At 34.1% G+C, this 16,584-nt stretch overlaps 4 protein-coding genes across 5 annotated transcripts; 3 read left to right on the top strand and 1 right to left on the bottom strand.

The window, feature by feature from the left end:
• The first annotated feature begins 427 nt into the window (after window positions 1-427).
• On the top strand, window positions 428-4,336 carry LOC101205876. 2 transcript variants are annotated; one of them, XM_011657358.2, is made up of 4 exons: window positions 428-1,112; window positions 2,875-3,480; window positions 3,576-3,867; window positions 3,963-4,336. In XM_011657358.2, exons 1-4 carry the CDS (start codon window positions 534-536, stop codon window positions 3,995-3,997), a joined length of 1,512 nt encoding a protein of 503 aa, XP_011655660.1. In that variant the 5' UTR covers window positions 428-533; the 3' UTR covers window positions 3,998-4,336. The 2 variants fall into 2 exon arrangements, with proteins under 2 accessions (XP_011655660.1, XP_011655659.1); XM_011657357.2 differs by having other exon boundaries at window positions 429-1,112; window positions 3,576-4,336.
• Window positions 3,641-6,540, bottom strand: LOC101207466 (pentatricopeptide repeat-containing protein At1g59720, chloroplastic/mitochondrial). The gene has a single exon (XM_004135418.3). It carries the CDS (start codon window positions 6,262-6,264, stop codon window positions 4,447-4,449), a length of 1,818 nt encoding a protein of 605 aa, XP_004135466.1. The 5' UTR covers window positions 6,265-6,540; the 3' UTR covers window positions 3,641-4,446.
• A 1,001-nt stretch (window positions 6,541-7,541) lies between these two features.
• Window positions 7,542-9,320, top strand: LOC105434385. Its single transcript, XM_004135158.3, has 3 exons — window positions 7,542-8,384; window positions 8,483-8,774; window positions 8,868-9,320. Exons 1-3 carry the CDS (start codon window positions 7,818-7,820, stop codon window positions 8,900-8,902), a joined length of 894 nt encoding a protein of 297 aa, XP_004135206.1. The 5' UTR covers window positions 7,542-7,817; the 3' UTR covers window positions 8,903-9,320.
• Window positions 9,321-14,276: 4,956 nt separating this feature from the next.
• On the top strand, window positions 14,277-16,533 carry LOC101205643 (dnaJ homolog subfamily B member 1). The gene is made up of 2 exons (XM_004135157.3): window positions 14,277-15,014; window positions 15,717-16,533. The coding sequence occupies exons 1-2, from the start codon at window positions 14,506-14,508 to the stop codon at window positions 16,156-16,158; spliced, it is 951 nt and encodes a 316-aa protein (XP_004135205.1). The 5' UTR covers window positions 14,277-14,505; the 3' UTR covers window positions 16,159-16,533.
• The last annotated feature ends 51 nt before the right edge of the window (window positions 16,534-16,584 follow it).

The following is a 16,584-nucleotide window of genomic DNA, read 5'->3' on the forward strand; positions in this document are numbered from 1 at the left end:
TGATTCTTTTTCGAATTCGAATAAAAATTGAACTATCGTACTTACAAAAAATATAAATCAATGAAAGAAAATGTATTTCGTTTTGAGAATACCAAAAAAAGAACCTGGAACCCGAATGATACTTTTTTTTAAGTCACTTTTAAAACCATCATAGAAAAGCAAGAAAGTTTGAAGTGAATAAAATGTTTGCATTTGTTGGATTTTAATTAAAATTGTTTTAGTTATACTTTATAAATATTTTCATTTCTTTAAAAATCAATACTAAGAACCAATTCAAAAGAAGTAAAATGGAGAAACCAAACTTGTAAAAGTCCCTTAGAACAAATGAAAAAAGAAAACAAAAAATTGCACATAACATGAGTGTTTCGGCCATTGGAGAGTTGACCGTGTAAAAGTGATACTCTCTTTTAAGTCCTTCACTATCACTATATCACTCTCTTCCCACTCTAACAACCTTCCATTTCCGCCATTCCCTCTGTTTCCTCAAATCCCCAATCCCCAATCCCCCAATTTCTCTATTCCCCAATCAATCCATGGAGTTCTTCACCTTCTTCAAATCCGTCAAACTCCGAAGCCACCTCCGCAAATACTTATCCGCCGCCGACGACCACCAAACCGTCCGCCAAACCTCCCACACCTCCGCCACCGGAACCATTTGGGCTATCGAATTCGTCGAAGGAAAAACCGATTCCATCCGCCTCCGGAGCCGCCATGGAAACTACCTCTCCGCCACTGACCTCACCTTTCTTCTCGGCGCCACCGGGAGGAAGGTAATTTGCCAAACTAAGCACGCCGCGGCCTGGAGTTCTCTGGAGTGGGAGCCTGTACGCGACGGCGATCAGGTGAAATTGATGAGTTGGTGCGGCAGTTATTTGAGAGGCAACGGCGTTATGCCCCCATGGAGGAACTCTGTTACTCATGATGAACCGCGATTCTCTTCCACTAAGGGATGGATTCTGTGGGACGTTGAACCTGTTGTTGAAATTCCTAAGTATTGTCTGTTCATGAGTCGAAGGTCTATTTCTGCCCTTTCTTGTTCTTCTAAGGATTCCGTCTCCGGGAAATGCTCTCCGTCCACCCCCAAATCGGTACGCCGATCCTCTACGTTACAGGTGTGCATTAACTTTAAATTTCGGTCGCATATATGGATGCTTTCATAATATATCCTTCAGTTACATGTAAATTACGTACCATATAAAAATGATTCTTATTTACCAAACGCTTATACTTATCTTCATGCATTCCTTCTCATCACCGTTCATCACTCATACTTACATCATGATGCATCATATAAAAACTAAAAAGAATAGAAGTGTTCTTCCACACTTACATGATATATCATAAAAGAATTAAGAACAGTTTGCTATATAATAATAAAATCATAAACCCAAATATTTTTCTTATAAAAAATAAGCCGCTAAAAAAGAGTTATAACAAAATTAACTCAAATATAATAAAATTTTATAATCTCAAGAAAATAATTTTCTTAATTTAGTTATCTTTTTATTTGAATTTTTAATTTTATCTCTTTGGGAACAACATATAGATTAGGAATTGATCTTTTGGTCGAAAGGTATTGTTTTTTTAATTAGTTTAGCCATTGACAAGTTTTTAAAACTTTAAAATATAGAATTATATAAAAAGTTAAGTTTAAATACTATTTTTAGATTCAAGGTTGATTTAAATTCTGGTCTATAAACATTTTATCTTATTCTATTAGGATTCTTTAATTATAAAAAAAAAAAGTGTGTTTTAGCCACAGAATCTTATTCTATTAGGATTCTTTTAATTTTTTTTTAAAAAGTATGTTTTAGCCACTGAACGAGGAGGTGAGTTGAGTTCTATATTTGAATAAATTGATTGCTATTAATAATCAATCACTTTCATTTTTAATTAAAAGTTAGATAGTATATTGATGTTTTATCGAAAAACTGATAAAGTCAATTATAGTACTCTATGTTTGAGATATTTGTGATTTATTGGAAAGTTTTTTTGCTTCTTCCCAATTGTTTCATTTTTTGGTTTTGTGATTTGTTATGAAAATATTTATCTGCAAAGTTATGTTAGTTCTATTTTATTTTCTTAATCTACTCAGTGTTGTTACTATGATTTGATTCAATATTCCAATTTGAAAAGAGAAATATACAAGAGATTTATAGAATAAATTAACTAGATTTTTTTATCATTTATCTGTTTAATTAATATGATGAATATAGATGTCTAGTAATTCAAATATAGAAGTCACATGTTTGGATAAATAATTAAAGAAATTTTTGGTAGAGATTCTAATAGCTTGGACCAAAGTGAACTTTTTTTCAAAAATTTGAATACCTCCATACTGTTTTAAAAGTTTAGCATACACCTTTAAAAGTTTAGGAACCAAATAGAACAAGGTATAAAGTTTAGGACCAAAATATAATTTTAACCTTTTAAAGTTTTATGTTTGTTATATATACATATATGTTTACAACAATCAATGAAAGTTTAAACTTTTGACCTTTAATAATCATATCAATACTATTAAGTCTTTCTCGTTTAGAATTTTCGTCACGTTTATTTGAGTTTCTACATGAAAATCTCAATAAAAATTTCAAATATTTATGGATAAATTTGTTTTGTTAATAAAATATCATTATAAATAGAAATGATTGAAATAGTTTTTAAAAAATCTTGGGGCCAAAATGATTGGGTTTCAAATTTAATTTTTCCTTGATTATAAAGTGGCTTGATTTCAACTTATATCAATACCTGACTTCCCTTTCCTACCCATTATTTTTCAAAAAGAGAAGGTCCCAACATCAAATTAATTGCCCCTTCTTTTTGTTAGGACAAAAGTTCAAACAAATTTGAAGATTTCCTCCGCTTATTATACAGATCAAATCTTTCTCCGATAACAACCTGCGATCTAACTCAGATTTCTTCCACAACGTCAAGACTGTCCGCCTCCGCAGCCATCACAACAAGTACCTTGTTGCTGATGACGATCAGGACTCAGTCAACCAAGAACGTAGCGGGTCTTCCAAAAGTGCTCATTGGTCCGTTGAGTTTCCATTCAGCAAAAGGTCTAACTTTACCATCCGTCTCAAAAGCTGCTATGGCAAGTACCTGACTGCCAGCAATCAACCTTTCTTGCTTGGAATGACCGGCCGAAAAGTGCTTCAGACCCTTCCTCGACGGCTAGATTCATCCATTGAGTGGGAACCCGTTAGAGAAGGGGCGCAGGTCAAGTTCAAGACCTGTAATGGTAACTTCTTAAGAGCAAATGGGGGTCTACCGTCGTGGCGTGATTCGGTCACTCATGATAATCCGAGTCAAACCGCCATCCAAGATTGGATCCTCTGGGACATTGATGTTGTTGAGATTCAGGTTCAGTTCTTGAGTCATAGAGCTCCCACAATTGAGAATGTGGATTCTCTAGATTTCAATCCCAGCTCACCCCCTTCTGCCTCTGGAAAATGGGCCCATTACTCCAGACTTGAGGTTTGAGATCTCTATAAAACTTATTTTCTAGATGAATTTGATCTATTCTACTCCGTGGCCTTCAAATTCTAATCACCATTTTTTGTTGCTTGTAGTATACTAATTCGACCGTTAGTTTACCTCCCAAATCTGAAGGAAGGACCATTTACTATCATGTGGCTGATGAAAGTGGAGATGTAGATAAAGATATAATGGAGGGTTCTTCTTTTACATTCAAAGGAAATGGGGTGGAGGAGCTGACTCGCAAATTGAAGGAAGAAATAGGATTTGAAGGTATCATTGTGTGTACTCGCAATCCATTGAATGGGAATCTTTATCCTCTTCGCCTGCAACTTCCTCCCAACAACGCAATCATGCATGTGGTTGCCGTTCTTGAATCATCCAAATGTGAGATTTTCAACCCCTTTTTTGTTGAACTGACATTGTTGTTTGTTTTGATCTTCTTTTCCTTAACATCCGTCTTCGCATCTTTTGTTTTTCAGTGGGAAAGGACCTTGCAAAACAATGTTTATCATAAAATCCCTAGCGAATAATACCGATACATTGTTATCAAAAGATTGTGGCAATTATATTCTCAAACAAGTCTGAGATTGGTGCCCGGATGATCCTACTCCTCGTCATTCGGATTCTTCATTTATTTAGCCACACACAAATAATTACAACAAAAGGAAGCTTGAAGTCATATGTGGAAGAGCATATAAGTCGATTTCTGCTTCTGAAATGTTCAACTCTTTTGCATCTTCTAACTACTTGTTAATTAGGGATTCACAGAAGACGTGAATTGATGTAGTTTTCCATATCAGTAGTTGCAACCAAATTTAGGAAGCTTTTTGTATCATTAAATTTCCATTTTATGAGATAGGGCTCTTGCAACCTCGACTTTCTAACGGAGTCTAGGGTTTAGGTAGCATTGTCGATATGGATTTTGGAAAGGTTCCACCTTCCATATGCTGAACTTCAAAGAAATCACCAGAAGTCCATGCAGGAACACATTCCATGCTTAAAATGATGAAACCTATTACGATCTCGCATGATAATCTCCACGTTGAAGATTTCAGAAATCAACTTGGTGACTTGGTGGCAGTCGTTGCATACTCTAAGATTCTTAAATATACGCACTGGCGTACCTGGTTTCAAGTTTAGTAACCCAAAAGCAATGGCAAGTCTCTCACTATGCAACTTAAGCGATTGTTGTTTGATGTTATCGGGTTCATCTACCATGGTTGCCTGTGAACAGTCAGGTGAGTAACCACGTCTCTCCAGTTTTTCCTCAATCAAATCAATAACACCGTAGATCTCTTTTATCCTGGGGTGTGATGTGTCTCCTGCAAAAAACTCATGGCTAATACCATCAATTTCAATCGAACTGCAGCCCGGCTCTTTTGTCACACCCATATCGGTCATCACCTTCCTTATGATTCCGACATCGTTCCACTGGCGTGCTGAAGCATAGACTCTTGACAACATCACATAAACACCACTAGAAATTGTTTTTTCAGATTGAAGAATTTTGAATGCCACTTCTTCGCTCAACTCAACACCAGCATTCTGCTTGTAGCAAGCATCAAGAAGACTCCTCCAAATCACTGCATCTGGCTTTATATGCATATTTGCCACTAACTCCAAAGCTTCATCAATAAAACCAGAGCGAGATAGAAGATCGACAAGGCATCCATAGTGCTCTAACCGGGGTTCAATCTTGTAGTCATTAACCATCATATCAAAATATTTCCGGCCGTCAGCAACCATGCCTCCGTGGTTACATGCACTAAGAACACCAACAAACGTGACAGAATTAGGCAAAAACTTCTCCATTTCAACCAGCCGAGAAAAACATTGCAAGGCAGCCTGCCCCCGTCCATGCATGGCGAGCGCTAGAATCATAGAATTCCATGAATTTAGGTCATGCTTGGGCATTGTCTCAAAGACCTGCTGAGCCATTCTTAAAGAACCACACTTGCTGTACATATCCACTAGTGAGGAGTTGATCAAAACATCACCCGCCATAGCGCCACTGGCCTTTCTCAACACATAAGCATGAGCCCACATCCCCAGAGATAAAGCTCCAATACCAGCACAAGCACTAACTATACTCTGCATTGTATACCCATCAGGCTCAAAGCTGTTTTGCATTTCAACAAATAGCTTGAGAGCATTCTCGAAAAGCCCACTTTGAACATACGCATCAATCATCACATTCCACGACACCAAACTTCTAAGAGGCATTTTCTCAAACACCTTCAACGCCATACTCAAACATCCACAAGAAGCATATAAATGAATCAAGCTATTCCCAACATAAACATCCAAATCTAACCCAAGTTTAAAAATTTGAGCATGGGCCTGCCTCCCTTCAGATAAAGCAAATACATAAGCACAAGCTTTAAGAAGAAAAGGAAAAGTATGTTTATCTGGTTCAACTGAACCTTCTTCTAACATTCTGTAAAAGATTTCAATCGCCTGCTCTTTCCGGTCCAAGCTCCGTGCACAGGCTCCGATCAGAGTGTTCCACATGAACGAATTGGGGTTATCAATTTGATTAAAAACACGGCAGGCATAATCAAAATCAATTAAAGACGAAACGTGGAGAATTCGGCTGTAGAGAAAGAGAGAGGAATTGTGGGTCGAGAAGTTACGAATTGCCTGAGCATGTATTTGTTTGAGCTTTGACAAATCTGTACAGTCAGTCAGCAAGTGAAGAAACCGACTTTGATGGGTCTTGGAATTCTCGCCCTTGATTTCAATTGGAAGAGATTGTGAATTTGTTGGGATTGCTAAAAGCATTTTGCACCCACAAGCATAAAAATTAGAAACTGTTTTTGAGAACTATGGATGGATATGAAACTTTACCGAGAGGATAAAGAGCTGGTGGAAGCGCTAGACATGGAGAAATCCAAAGCCCAATATGTCTCCCATTTCATACTAAAAACAAAATGAAGCTTTCTATTTTTGCACTCTCATATCATTATTTTTGTGTATAGGGTGACATAGAGGGTTCACATCTATATTTGTAATCCAGTAACACAATATGATTTAATGAATTAAAAATGTACAATCTAATTGCTTCATTAACATAACTCATATCATTATCGTTACTACAAAAAAAATTTACCAATTTTGATATCTATACTATTATCGTTATTGTCTTGATCCTCGTAGATAAAGGTAAGAATAATAGTAAATTTAACCCCAAAAAAAATTAATTACATTTGTGAATGAAGTTCATTACAATTGATCCATCAATGAAAATATTTAATTAAATTACACATATTTTCATTACGATTTGGTAAACAAAACGTTAGAATTGATAGCATATTTACATATTATATAGTATAAAACTTAGTTCAAGAGTAATTAGTATGGTATTCTACTTTAGAGATGACGGGTTCATTTCCTATCTCACAAATGCCGTACAAAAATCAAAATAAATTATATTTAAAATTAACGGGTACATTTCACTTCATTGCCCATTTCTATTTTCTTTCTATGTTTTCTAAAGCTGTGAACATTAAATACAAAACCTAAGCAATGCCGCATTAAGTTGGACATGTACAATTGTGGCCTAGTTAATGCAAAACCCCACCAATGAGTATGTAGTCCTTGCAACTTAGGGTTAGAATTTTTGTCAGTCACCAATATATATAATAATTAAATTATACTAAAGCATGTATTAAAATATTGTTTTGGACAAGAAAATAAAATGAAAAATGACATTTGAAGATTAAAAAAAGAAAATGAAAAGAAGGCACCATCTCTAATATAATGTTTAAAGTTTAAAGTTTCAAGAGAAGAGTTTACCTACCCGGGGGGTGGGGTTGCTTCTAAATTTGTTCATACTAAACATTATATTATAAACTAATAAAATCTATACATACACCCTAAAATATATGGGGTAAATTAGAAAATTTCATTTTAGGGAAGCAAGTACGGAATGAATTTAAACTCAACCAATTCTTCTATTCCGACCGACCGGCTCATGGATGTAAAAGGACCGACCGAAGATGATTCCGAAATGGCGGTCAGCCAATGAGATGGTTGCCGGATATTTTAATTTAAAAACCGCGTGAGTTAACTTTGTATCACCAGCTGCAGCTGACTTTCTTTTACCACTTTTGAAACATTCATTTCCTTCCTATCCTTCCACCAAATTTCAACCAGGAATCTAATCACACCATTGGGAAATATTCATCTCTTAAAAAGAAGATGACCCAACATCCTATTTGATACAGGTTTTCATTGCCCATTCTTTGTTAGGACAATTATCCAAACAAAATTTGAAGCTTTCTTTACTTATTCTACTGCTCAAATCTTTCTCCGGTAACAGTCTCCGATCCCACATGGATTTCTTCCGCAACGCCAAGACCGTCCGCCTCCGCAGCCATCACGACAAGTACCTTGTTGCTGATGACGATCAGGACACCGTCAACCAGGACCGTAACGGATCTTCCAAAACTGCTCGTTGGTCTGTCGAGTTTGTGTCCGGGGCCAACTCTGAGTCTTTCATCCGTCTCAAAAGCTGCTACGGCAAGTACCTGACAGCCAGCAATCAACCCTTCTTGCTCGGAATGACCGGCAGGAAAGTTCTTCAGACCCTTCCTCGACGACTAGATTCGTCCGTCGAGTGGGAACCTGTTAGAGAAGGGTCGCAAGTCAAGTTCAAGACCCGATATGGGAACTTCTTGAGAGCTAATGGGGGTCTACCGCCTTGGCGAAATTCGGTCACCCATGATATTCCGAATCGAACCGCCACACAAGATTGGATCCTGTGGGATATTGATGTTGTTGAGATTCAAGTGTCTATGAATCATAGAGCTCCCACAATTGATCATCAGGATTCTCTAGATTTCAATCCCAGCTCGCCCCCTTCTACCTCTGGCAAACCGACCCACTACTCTAGACTTGAGGTTTGAGATCTCTATAAAACTTCTTTTCAAGATGAATTTAAATGAATTTACTCCATGTCCTTCAGATTTTGATCATGATTTTTGTTGTTTGCTCGTAGTCTACTGATTCAACTGTTAGTGTACCTCCCAAATCTGAAGGAAGGACCATTTACTATCATGTAGCTGACGAAAGTGGAGATGTAGATGAAGATACAGTGGAGGGTTCTTCTTTTACATTCAAAGGAAATGGGGTGGAGGAACTGACTCGTAAATTGAAGGAAGAAACAGGAATTGAAGGTATCATTGTGTGTACTCGAAATCCATTGAATGGGAATCTTTATCCCCTTCGCTTGCAACTTCCTCCCAACAATGCAATCATGCATGTAGTTGCTGTTCCTGAGACATCCAAATGTGAGATCTTCAAACCTTTGTTGTTGAACTGACATTATTGCTTGTTTTGATCTTCTTTCCTTGACATCCATCTTCGAATCTTTTATTTTTCAGTGGGAAAGGACCTTGGCAAACAACGTTTATTATGAAATCCATAAGGGAGAATACTGATACATCGTGATTAAGGTACCCTAGTTCTCAGGCGTTCAGATTCTTCATTGGTTTTTCATTTGAGCACACGAAAATGTTTGCAACAAAAGAAAGCTTGAAGCTATCTGTGGAAGATCATATAAGGTGATTTCTGTTTCTGCAGTATTAAACACTTTTTGCAGAAGATGTGAATTGATGTAGTTCTCAATATCAGTAACTGCAGCCAGATTTAGGAAGTTTTTTGTATCGTGATATTCATAGATAAATTTGTAAGTTCTTGAATTGCCACATGATGGGATAAAGCTCTTGCAGCCTCGATTTTTTTACAGAGTTCCGGGTTTAGGTAGTATTATGGCTATGAATTTTGGAAAGGTTCTCCTTGGCATATTAATGGATTATACTTCCATTTATTTTTTATACAACCGTATAACTTTATTAACTGATCTACAACAAAGAAATCACCAAAAGTCCATGGAAGAACACATTCCATTCTTAATATGATGAAACCTATTACGATCACCCATGATAGTTTGAGAGCATTCTCGAAAAGCCCACACTGAAAATATGCATCACTCATCACATTCCACAATACCAAACTTGTAAGAGGCATTCTCTCGTACACATTCAATGCTATACTCACACACCCACAAGAAGAATCTAAATGAATCCCAACATAAAAAATCTAAATCTAACCCAAGTTTAACGATATGAGCATACTCCTGTCTCCCTTCAGATAAAGCGAATATATAAGCACAATCTTTAAGAAGAAAATGAAATAGTGTATTTATCTGGTTAAACTGAGCCTTCTTCTAACATTCTGTAAAAGAGTTCAATACCCTGCTCTTTCTAGTCCAAGCTCCGTGCACCGGCTCCGATCAGAGTGTTCTGCATGAACGAATTGGGGTTACCGATTTGATAAAGAAAAACACTGCACGAATGATCAAAATCAGTTGAGATGAAACGTGAAGAATTCAGTTGTAGAGAAAGATAAAAGGATTTCTGAGTTGACAAGTTACGAATTTGATATGTATGGGAAGTCTCGCGCTTGATTTCAATGAGAATTTGAAATTGTTTCAAAAGTATGGACAGACGTGAACTTTACTGAGAGGATAGAGAGCTGATTGCATTTATGTTGCTCAAAACAGTTCATTTGTGCACAAACTTCTTCTCTCATAACTTTCATTTCTATTTTATCAAATGAAATCAAGTATATTTCAACCGATTTAGACATACACCATCGACCATAAAATTGAATATTCAATTTCTTTTCTCTACTGCAATGCAGTAATGATGAGTTGCAAGCATACGTTAGGCTCCATATGCGATCAAGTGTATTGGACATGAGTTTGACAAACTGACAATTATCTAATTATTTTTAGAAAAAATTGGAACGGAATAACATATACTAAATAATTCTGGAGTGTTTAATGATCGACCTCTCCCTAAATTTGTATAATCAAATAGTATATAACCACTTTGATATTTTTCTTTTCTAAAAGAAAATTAAATTCTCATCCTAAAAGATGAGACTATGAAAGGAAATAAAAGTCAAGCCATTGAAAGAGGTACAAACCATTTACTCAACCATCTATCTATCTTTTCTTTTCCTTTATTTATTATCACTTATCCACAAAATCCTCAATTATTATGTGATAACTCATTTATTCACCCACACAATTTATTATCTCATAATTTTCTCCTTTTTCTTAATTAAAAAAATACTTTTTTTCTTTTTTTGTATTTGATTCAACTTAATTTTTCCAATTCTTCTATATTCAAACCTTTCTGTTAGGAAATTAGATAATTAGCTAATTATTTATAAAACATTAATTAAAAACTAACTAATTTAAATTACAATTAAATAAATATTAACCTCTCAAACATATTAACTATTCTACCATCTTCTTATTAATTATTATTGTATTTTTCTTTCTTTTTCATAAAAATATAGTTTAGAAAGAGAAAAAAAAGTTAGAATTTAGTGGTTTCTATGTTCATACCATAAAAATTGTTTAAGAAAATTTTAGAAAAATTTATCAAATTATAATAACTAAAACATTAATTGTAAATCATAGATATTAAATTTTAAGTTAGATACCAAATTTACAAATTGAATGGGAAAATTCAACTAATATTTCTTATTGAGCAAGCAGCATTGCATATCCATATTTCACTTACCTAACACCAAATGTTACCCATTTTCAAATTATTGTCAAAGAAATCTTCTCCAATTGAATAAGCTACCTCCCTTGTAATTGTGTTAGCATTAAAGCTAAAGAAATTATGTACATAATTGTTTCTTTTTCTTACAAGCTTTAATACTTTTCATTATAAAAGGTCCAATTAATACATTGCGTAATTAATAACATAAATTATCATATATAATAATGGGGGGTAATAATTAGTGAAGGTAAAGAATATTATTATGTCATGTAATCCTATTGTGCAATACTATACTATATACTTATGTTTAATCAATTAATTTTCGTATATACCATAAAAAGAAAAACTCACTTTGGACATATCCACACCACATTGAAGGTGTCCCATCAAAAGGCATTTTTCTTATAAAATCTACGAGAGAAATTAATGAATAGGAAATAAATCCAAATGATTTTGAAAAATAAGATCTCTTTTTCTCCACTTGGATTTTTCTTTTCCCCCTCTAGACCTTAGAACATAAGTATATTAAGATTTCTTTTCTTTTGGTTCTAAATTAAATTTGGCCCACATTGATAATGATATATGTTGCTCTGATCTTTATGCTTTGTTTTTTAGACCACTGTTAAAATTCTAAATTAGAATATGAAAAGTCAATCGAGAACTTTATTAATTGAATTAGCATATAGAACTTTTTGGTAACATTCACTTTATATTTTGTACATATTACTGAGAATATAATTTGAATGGACATTAGGCCCTTTCAAAAATCCACATCCATGAGTTGATAGTTATCTCCCCCACTTGAATTCGAGTTTGGTAATTGTTTTTCTTTCATCTTTTTAGACTAAAATTGTTTGCCTCTATTTGATTTGATTTCTTTTATTCTTTCTCATTAGTATGGGAAAAGAAAGATCACTTTGAAAAAATAGGTTCGGTTAAATATGAAAAGCATTGTATAAAGTTTTCAACACAACATAACATTAAGTGTTCACACGAAGTTTATGAAGGAACGTGTTTTGTGGAGTTTAACTTGTGTGAATATGTAAGTTTGATGCAACGGTTTATAAAGTTGAATATGCATGTAAATTTCAGTTTTAAGAGTTATTGGAAGAATTATCTTCAAACTTTATAAAGTCTTTCTAAATACTTACAAATGAAGAGATTTTTATTTATTTATAGGCTTTGTGAGCATAGGTTTTAGTGTGTCTACGAACATGATGACTTTATTTAACATTTGAGCTAATTAAATCTATTTTTCGAGCTTAATTAGATTTAAAATAGTTAATTAATCAAAACAAAGATTGATTAACCTTTAATCAATCATAAACTCAATTACTTTGAAAATTTGTAATTGTGGTGGAGGAGAAATTGAGTTAGGTGGGCAGCGGGTTGATTTGTGAAAAATGAATGAGATATCTTTTTGGGTGATTGTGAAGCGGTTCCCACGGCGGCGACTGCCGACTAATATTCCAATTCCAAAATTTAAATTTTATAATTGGAATTTTTTGTTTTAATTAAATTAGATTGCTAAATAAATTAATTGTGAAAGTACAAAACTGTCCCTCTCTACAACTCAACAACTCCCCAATTCCATCAAAGCTACTTGACTGCACGTTCCATATTTTGGTAGTGCTTTGTGATTGATTCTTAGTTAATGTGATACACTCACATGCCCCCTCCCTCCCTCCCTCACCTTCATTTCTTTTTCATTTATTAATCCTTTTTATATTCCCTTTGTTGCCTAAACAATTAGTTAACTATACAAAAGTAATTTATATTTAAATATCGTTTCATGTTTGCGACCTTCACGACTATCATACTTTCAAAATATTAAATTAAATCAAAATTGACATTACGGCGTTTTAAAAGTCTTAGAATTAAAATAGAGTAAAGTCGGTATTACAGTGATTAAATTGGATCGAAACCAATTGTTGAATAATATGACATAACTATCACTTCATAGATATTAAATACTTTATATTGGTTGAATGATTGTATTTTACTAGAAGTATTAAAGATTCTTTCTATCCAAAAGTTGATCACCTCCTCTTTGAATTCTCTCTAATGGGTAGGAGAGAAAACAATTGATATTGGAAACTATTAATTCAATCCATTTGATTTTGATTCATCCTTTCATTAAATTAAAATCAGTTATCAATACCTATAGGTTCATATATTTCATTATACAACTCCTCATTTATTAATGAAGATAGCAAAAAAAAAAAAAAAGATCTATTAATGAATGAACACGTGGGCTTCCCTAAAAAATTTTCTATATACATCACTTTATAAATGCTAAATATTCATTCCATATTAGAATAGTAGGTATTTTTAATTTAACATTTGCAAAAATAGTGGAGGTAACAATGGATTGAATTTGAATTTGAACATTTTGACCACTAGAAAATAAAATGAAATAATGTTACAGGTGGTATAATTAGCTTTTAACTTAAGAAGTAAATTTTAGGTAATCAATTTTTTTTTTTTTACCAAGAATTGACATAAAAACATTACCAAAAACGTAAATATTCTACCTTTCTTATGTCTTTCTTGTCTTTAGAAAAAAGAAAAGAATGTTGTTTTTCTTGAAAGGGAATGAAAAATCAAATCTTAACAACAAATAAAACTTAAATAATTTCCTTTTCTTTCTTTTTTGTCTTTATTATGAATATATATTTCTGGCTATTTTCATTGAATAATATGTTTTTGGCTTTATTACACTAATATAGTAAAATCTGCCGACAAACTCATCTTATTATTTTATTTAATTTTAAAGTGAAGCATATTTCACTATTTAATCATTTTATAAATATTTAAAATAGGAAAAAATGTATATTTGTTTATATTTAAACTCTTGTATTAAGTATGATAATTTTGATTTACTTTCAAAAATATATATTGACCAATACCAACTAATAATTGATGATTTAATTAAATTTTGTTTAAAAAAAAAAAAGAAAAAACCTACCTTTCAAATAATAGAAGAAAGGAAGAGATAATATTTTTTTAAAGAAAATAATTGAATTAAAACATTTTGTTGCCCGACAATTCAAAAGGAAAGAGAGGGTGAGTGGTGAGGGATGACACTCACGTGGATAAGGAAAATCGTCGTCCTCCATTCACGTTTGTCATTCACGCAAGATTCTGTCACCGAGCTGTAACGGTAGCAAGCGAAAACATTTCGATATAAATTAATAACAATAATAATAATAAAAGAAAAAAAGCGCCATTAAAGCAATCAATTAGCCACTCAATTTTGTGATCACACGACGGCCGTTTCGCCGGATTCCTCTGTTTTACCAAAACTTCCAACGTTTCCGTCAACTTTATTCCCAAAACTTAAATTTGAGGAAAATTTTGTTACTCTCAGGCCAAGTTTCTTCAATCTCTTGTGATTAGTAGCTACATTTTGAAAGGTTTTAGCGATCGAGGTAGCTGTATGATGGGTGTGGACTACTATAATGTGTTGATGGTGAACAGAAATGCAAATGAAGATGACTTGAAGAGGTCGTACAAGAGATTGGCTATGAAATGGCATCCTGATAAGAATCCTTACAACAAGAAAGAGGCGGAGGCTAAGTTCAAGCAGATCTCTGAGGCTTATGATGTGTTAAGCGACGCTAAGAAGCGTCAGATCTACGATCTCTACGGGGAGGAGGCTCTGAAGTCTGCTGATTTTGTTCCTCCGCCTAATTCTAATCCTTCTTTTTCTTATATACCTCGTGACGCCGACGATATTTTTGCCGAGTTTTTCGGCGGAGCTGGGAGTGGTAAGAGCCGAGGGTTTAGAGGAGAGGGTTTGTTTAAGAATGGGAAGGCGGAGGCTGTGAAACAAACGAATAGGAAAGCACCGGCAATTGAGAGCAAGTTACTTTGTAGTTTGGAGGAGCTCTACAAAGGTTCAAGAAGGAAGATGAGGATTTCCCGCACTGTTCCTGATGAATTTGGGTATTGGTTTCTGGCTCTTCTTTTACCTTTATTTTGTTTTCGTTGAAACGTTAAATGCTTATAATTCTTATTTCTTTTGATTGCATATAATGGTATCTTTGAGTTATCATGGGTCACCGGTTATACTGTTTGATGCTGTTATGCTTAATGGGTGGAATTGCAAAGGATAATATTGCATGGAATATATTATTTCTTTTTTCTGGTTGAGATGCTTTGGATTATCAGGATATTGTTACCTCTTTACATGACAAATAATTCTTTTTGTTCTATCTACCATCGAATAGACGAAAGACTACATTATAAACAATTATGAACCAATGGTATAGGTCAAATTCGTGTTTGCCTGACGTGAAAAAGCCTACTTGTATAGCTAATTGGATTGCAGAAAGACTGTTGGTAGATTTATGGTCTTATGAATATTATGCTGTGACATAAAGTTTGTGAATTATGATCTGGAAAGGATTTGGTGCTTCCACTTTGTTCAATCACCTTAACTAAAACAGCTATAATGATATTTTATTGTACTTAGGAATAATAAGCATGCTTTTGTTGTTGAAAATTAGAAAAGACCATCATTGATTTGAACTAATTGAACATAAGCTCTCTTTCTCGTTGGAATCTCATTGAAATCAACCTCACATTTGAATTTTCTTCTCTTTTTTGTCCTCGATTTAGACTTATTCAAGGGACTTGTTTTTGTAGGAAACCAAAAACTGTTGATGAGGTTTTGAAAATAGATATTAAGCCTGGTTGGAAGAAGGGGACAAAAATCACTTTCCCTGAGAAAGGCAATCAAGAACCTGGTGTTGCTCCTGCTGATCTTATATTTATCATTGATGAGAAGCCCCATCCTGTTTTTGAGAGAGATGGTAATGATTTGGTAGTCAATCAGAAAATATCTCTATTAGAAGCACTCACTGGAAAGACATTGAACATTACAACTTTGGATGGAAGAGATCTCCCTACTGTGACTGATATTGTCAAACCGGGTTACGAAGTAGTGATCCAAAATGAAGGAATGCCCATCTCAAAAGAACCAAACAAGAAGGGGAACCTTAGAATCAAGTTTGATATCATTTTCCCATCAAAGCTTACTTTTGAACAGAAATCTGATCTAAGAAGAGCTTTAGGTGGTTCTGATTAAGAAGTCAATCTGAGGAGCAGCCACAAGGATGAACCTTCTACGCAAGGGATCAATATAATGCAAGCTCAAAAACATGTAAATACTCGTCTTACTCTCCGGAAAGGAACATTGTGCATATTAGGATTTTGAAGAACTGCTTGATCGATTCCTGGAAATAAGATTTAGGAAAGGAAATCTAGCATTCTTCATCCACTGCCCTTGTAGCCAAAAGTTAACTTTGACTTGATTATAATAATGTTGCATCATGTGCTCATACATATTTTTACGGGAAGTCAATGTAAGATTATTTGTACTTTATTAGCTTGGAATTTGGTGTATACTTCGCATCTACTGGTTGAATAATCTATGCAATGTCCTTTTTTTTATCTTCTTAAATTTTCTAGTGTCTAATAAACAAAACCCTTACCGTCATCTTCAACATTTTCA

The sequence above is a fragment of the Cucumis sativus genome, chromosome 5 (genome assembly GCF_000004075.3).
Source record: "Cucumis sativus cultivar 9930 chromosome 5, Cucumber_9930_V3, whole genome shotgun sequence".
Classification (NCBI taxonomy): Eukaryota; Viridiplantae; Streptophyta; class Magnoliopsida; order Cucurbitales; family Cucurbitaceae; genus Cucumis; species Cucumis sativus.

Bases quoted from the DNA above. Each gene is read 5' to 3' on its own strand.
- LOC101205876 (XM_011657357.2), top strand. From the start codon at position 534: ATGGAGTTCTTCACCTTCTTCAAATCCGTCAAACTCCGAAGCCACCTC. The intron at 1,113-2,874 runs GTGTGCATTAAC...CTTATTATACAG, and splicing joins GCCGATCCTCTACGTTACAG to ATCAAATCTTTCTCCGATAA. The intron at 3,481-3,575 runs GTTTGAGATCTC...TGTTGCTTGTAG, and splicing joins CCCATTACTCCAGACTTGAG to TATACTAATTCGACCGTTAG.
- LOC101207466 (XM_004135418.3), bottom strand. From the start codon at position 6,264: ATGCTTTTAGCAATCCCAACAAATTCACAATCTCTTCCAATTGAAATC.
- LOC105434385 (XM_004135158.3), top strand. From the start codon at position 7,818: ATGGATTTCTTCCGCAACGCCAAGACCGTCCGCCTCCGCAGCCATCAC. The intron at 8,385-8,482 runs GTTTGAGATCTC...GTTTGCTCGTAG, and splicing joins CCCACTACTCTAGACTTGAG to TCTACTGATTCAACTGTTAG. The intron at 8,775-8,867 runs GTGAGATCTTCA...TTTATTTTTCAG, and splicing joins TGTTCCTGAGACATCCAAAT to TGGGAAAGGACCTTGGCAAA.
- LOC101205643 (XM_004135157.3), top strand. From the start codon at position 14,506: ATGATGGGTGTGGACTACTATAATGTGTTGATGGTGAACAGAAATGCA. The intron at 15,015-15,716 runs GTATTGGTTTCT...TTGTTTTTGTAG, and splicing joins ACTGTTCCTGATGAATTTGG to GAAACCAAAAACTGTTGATG.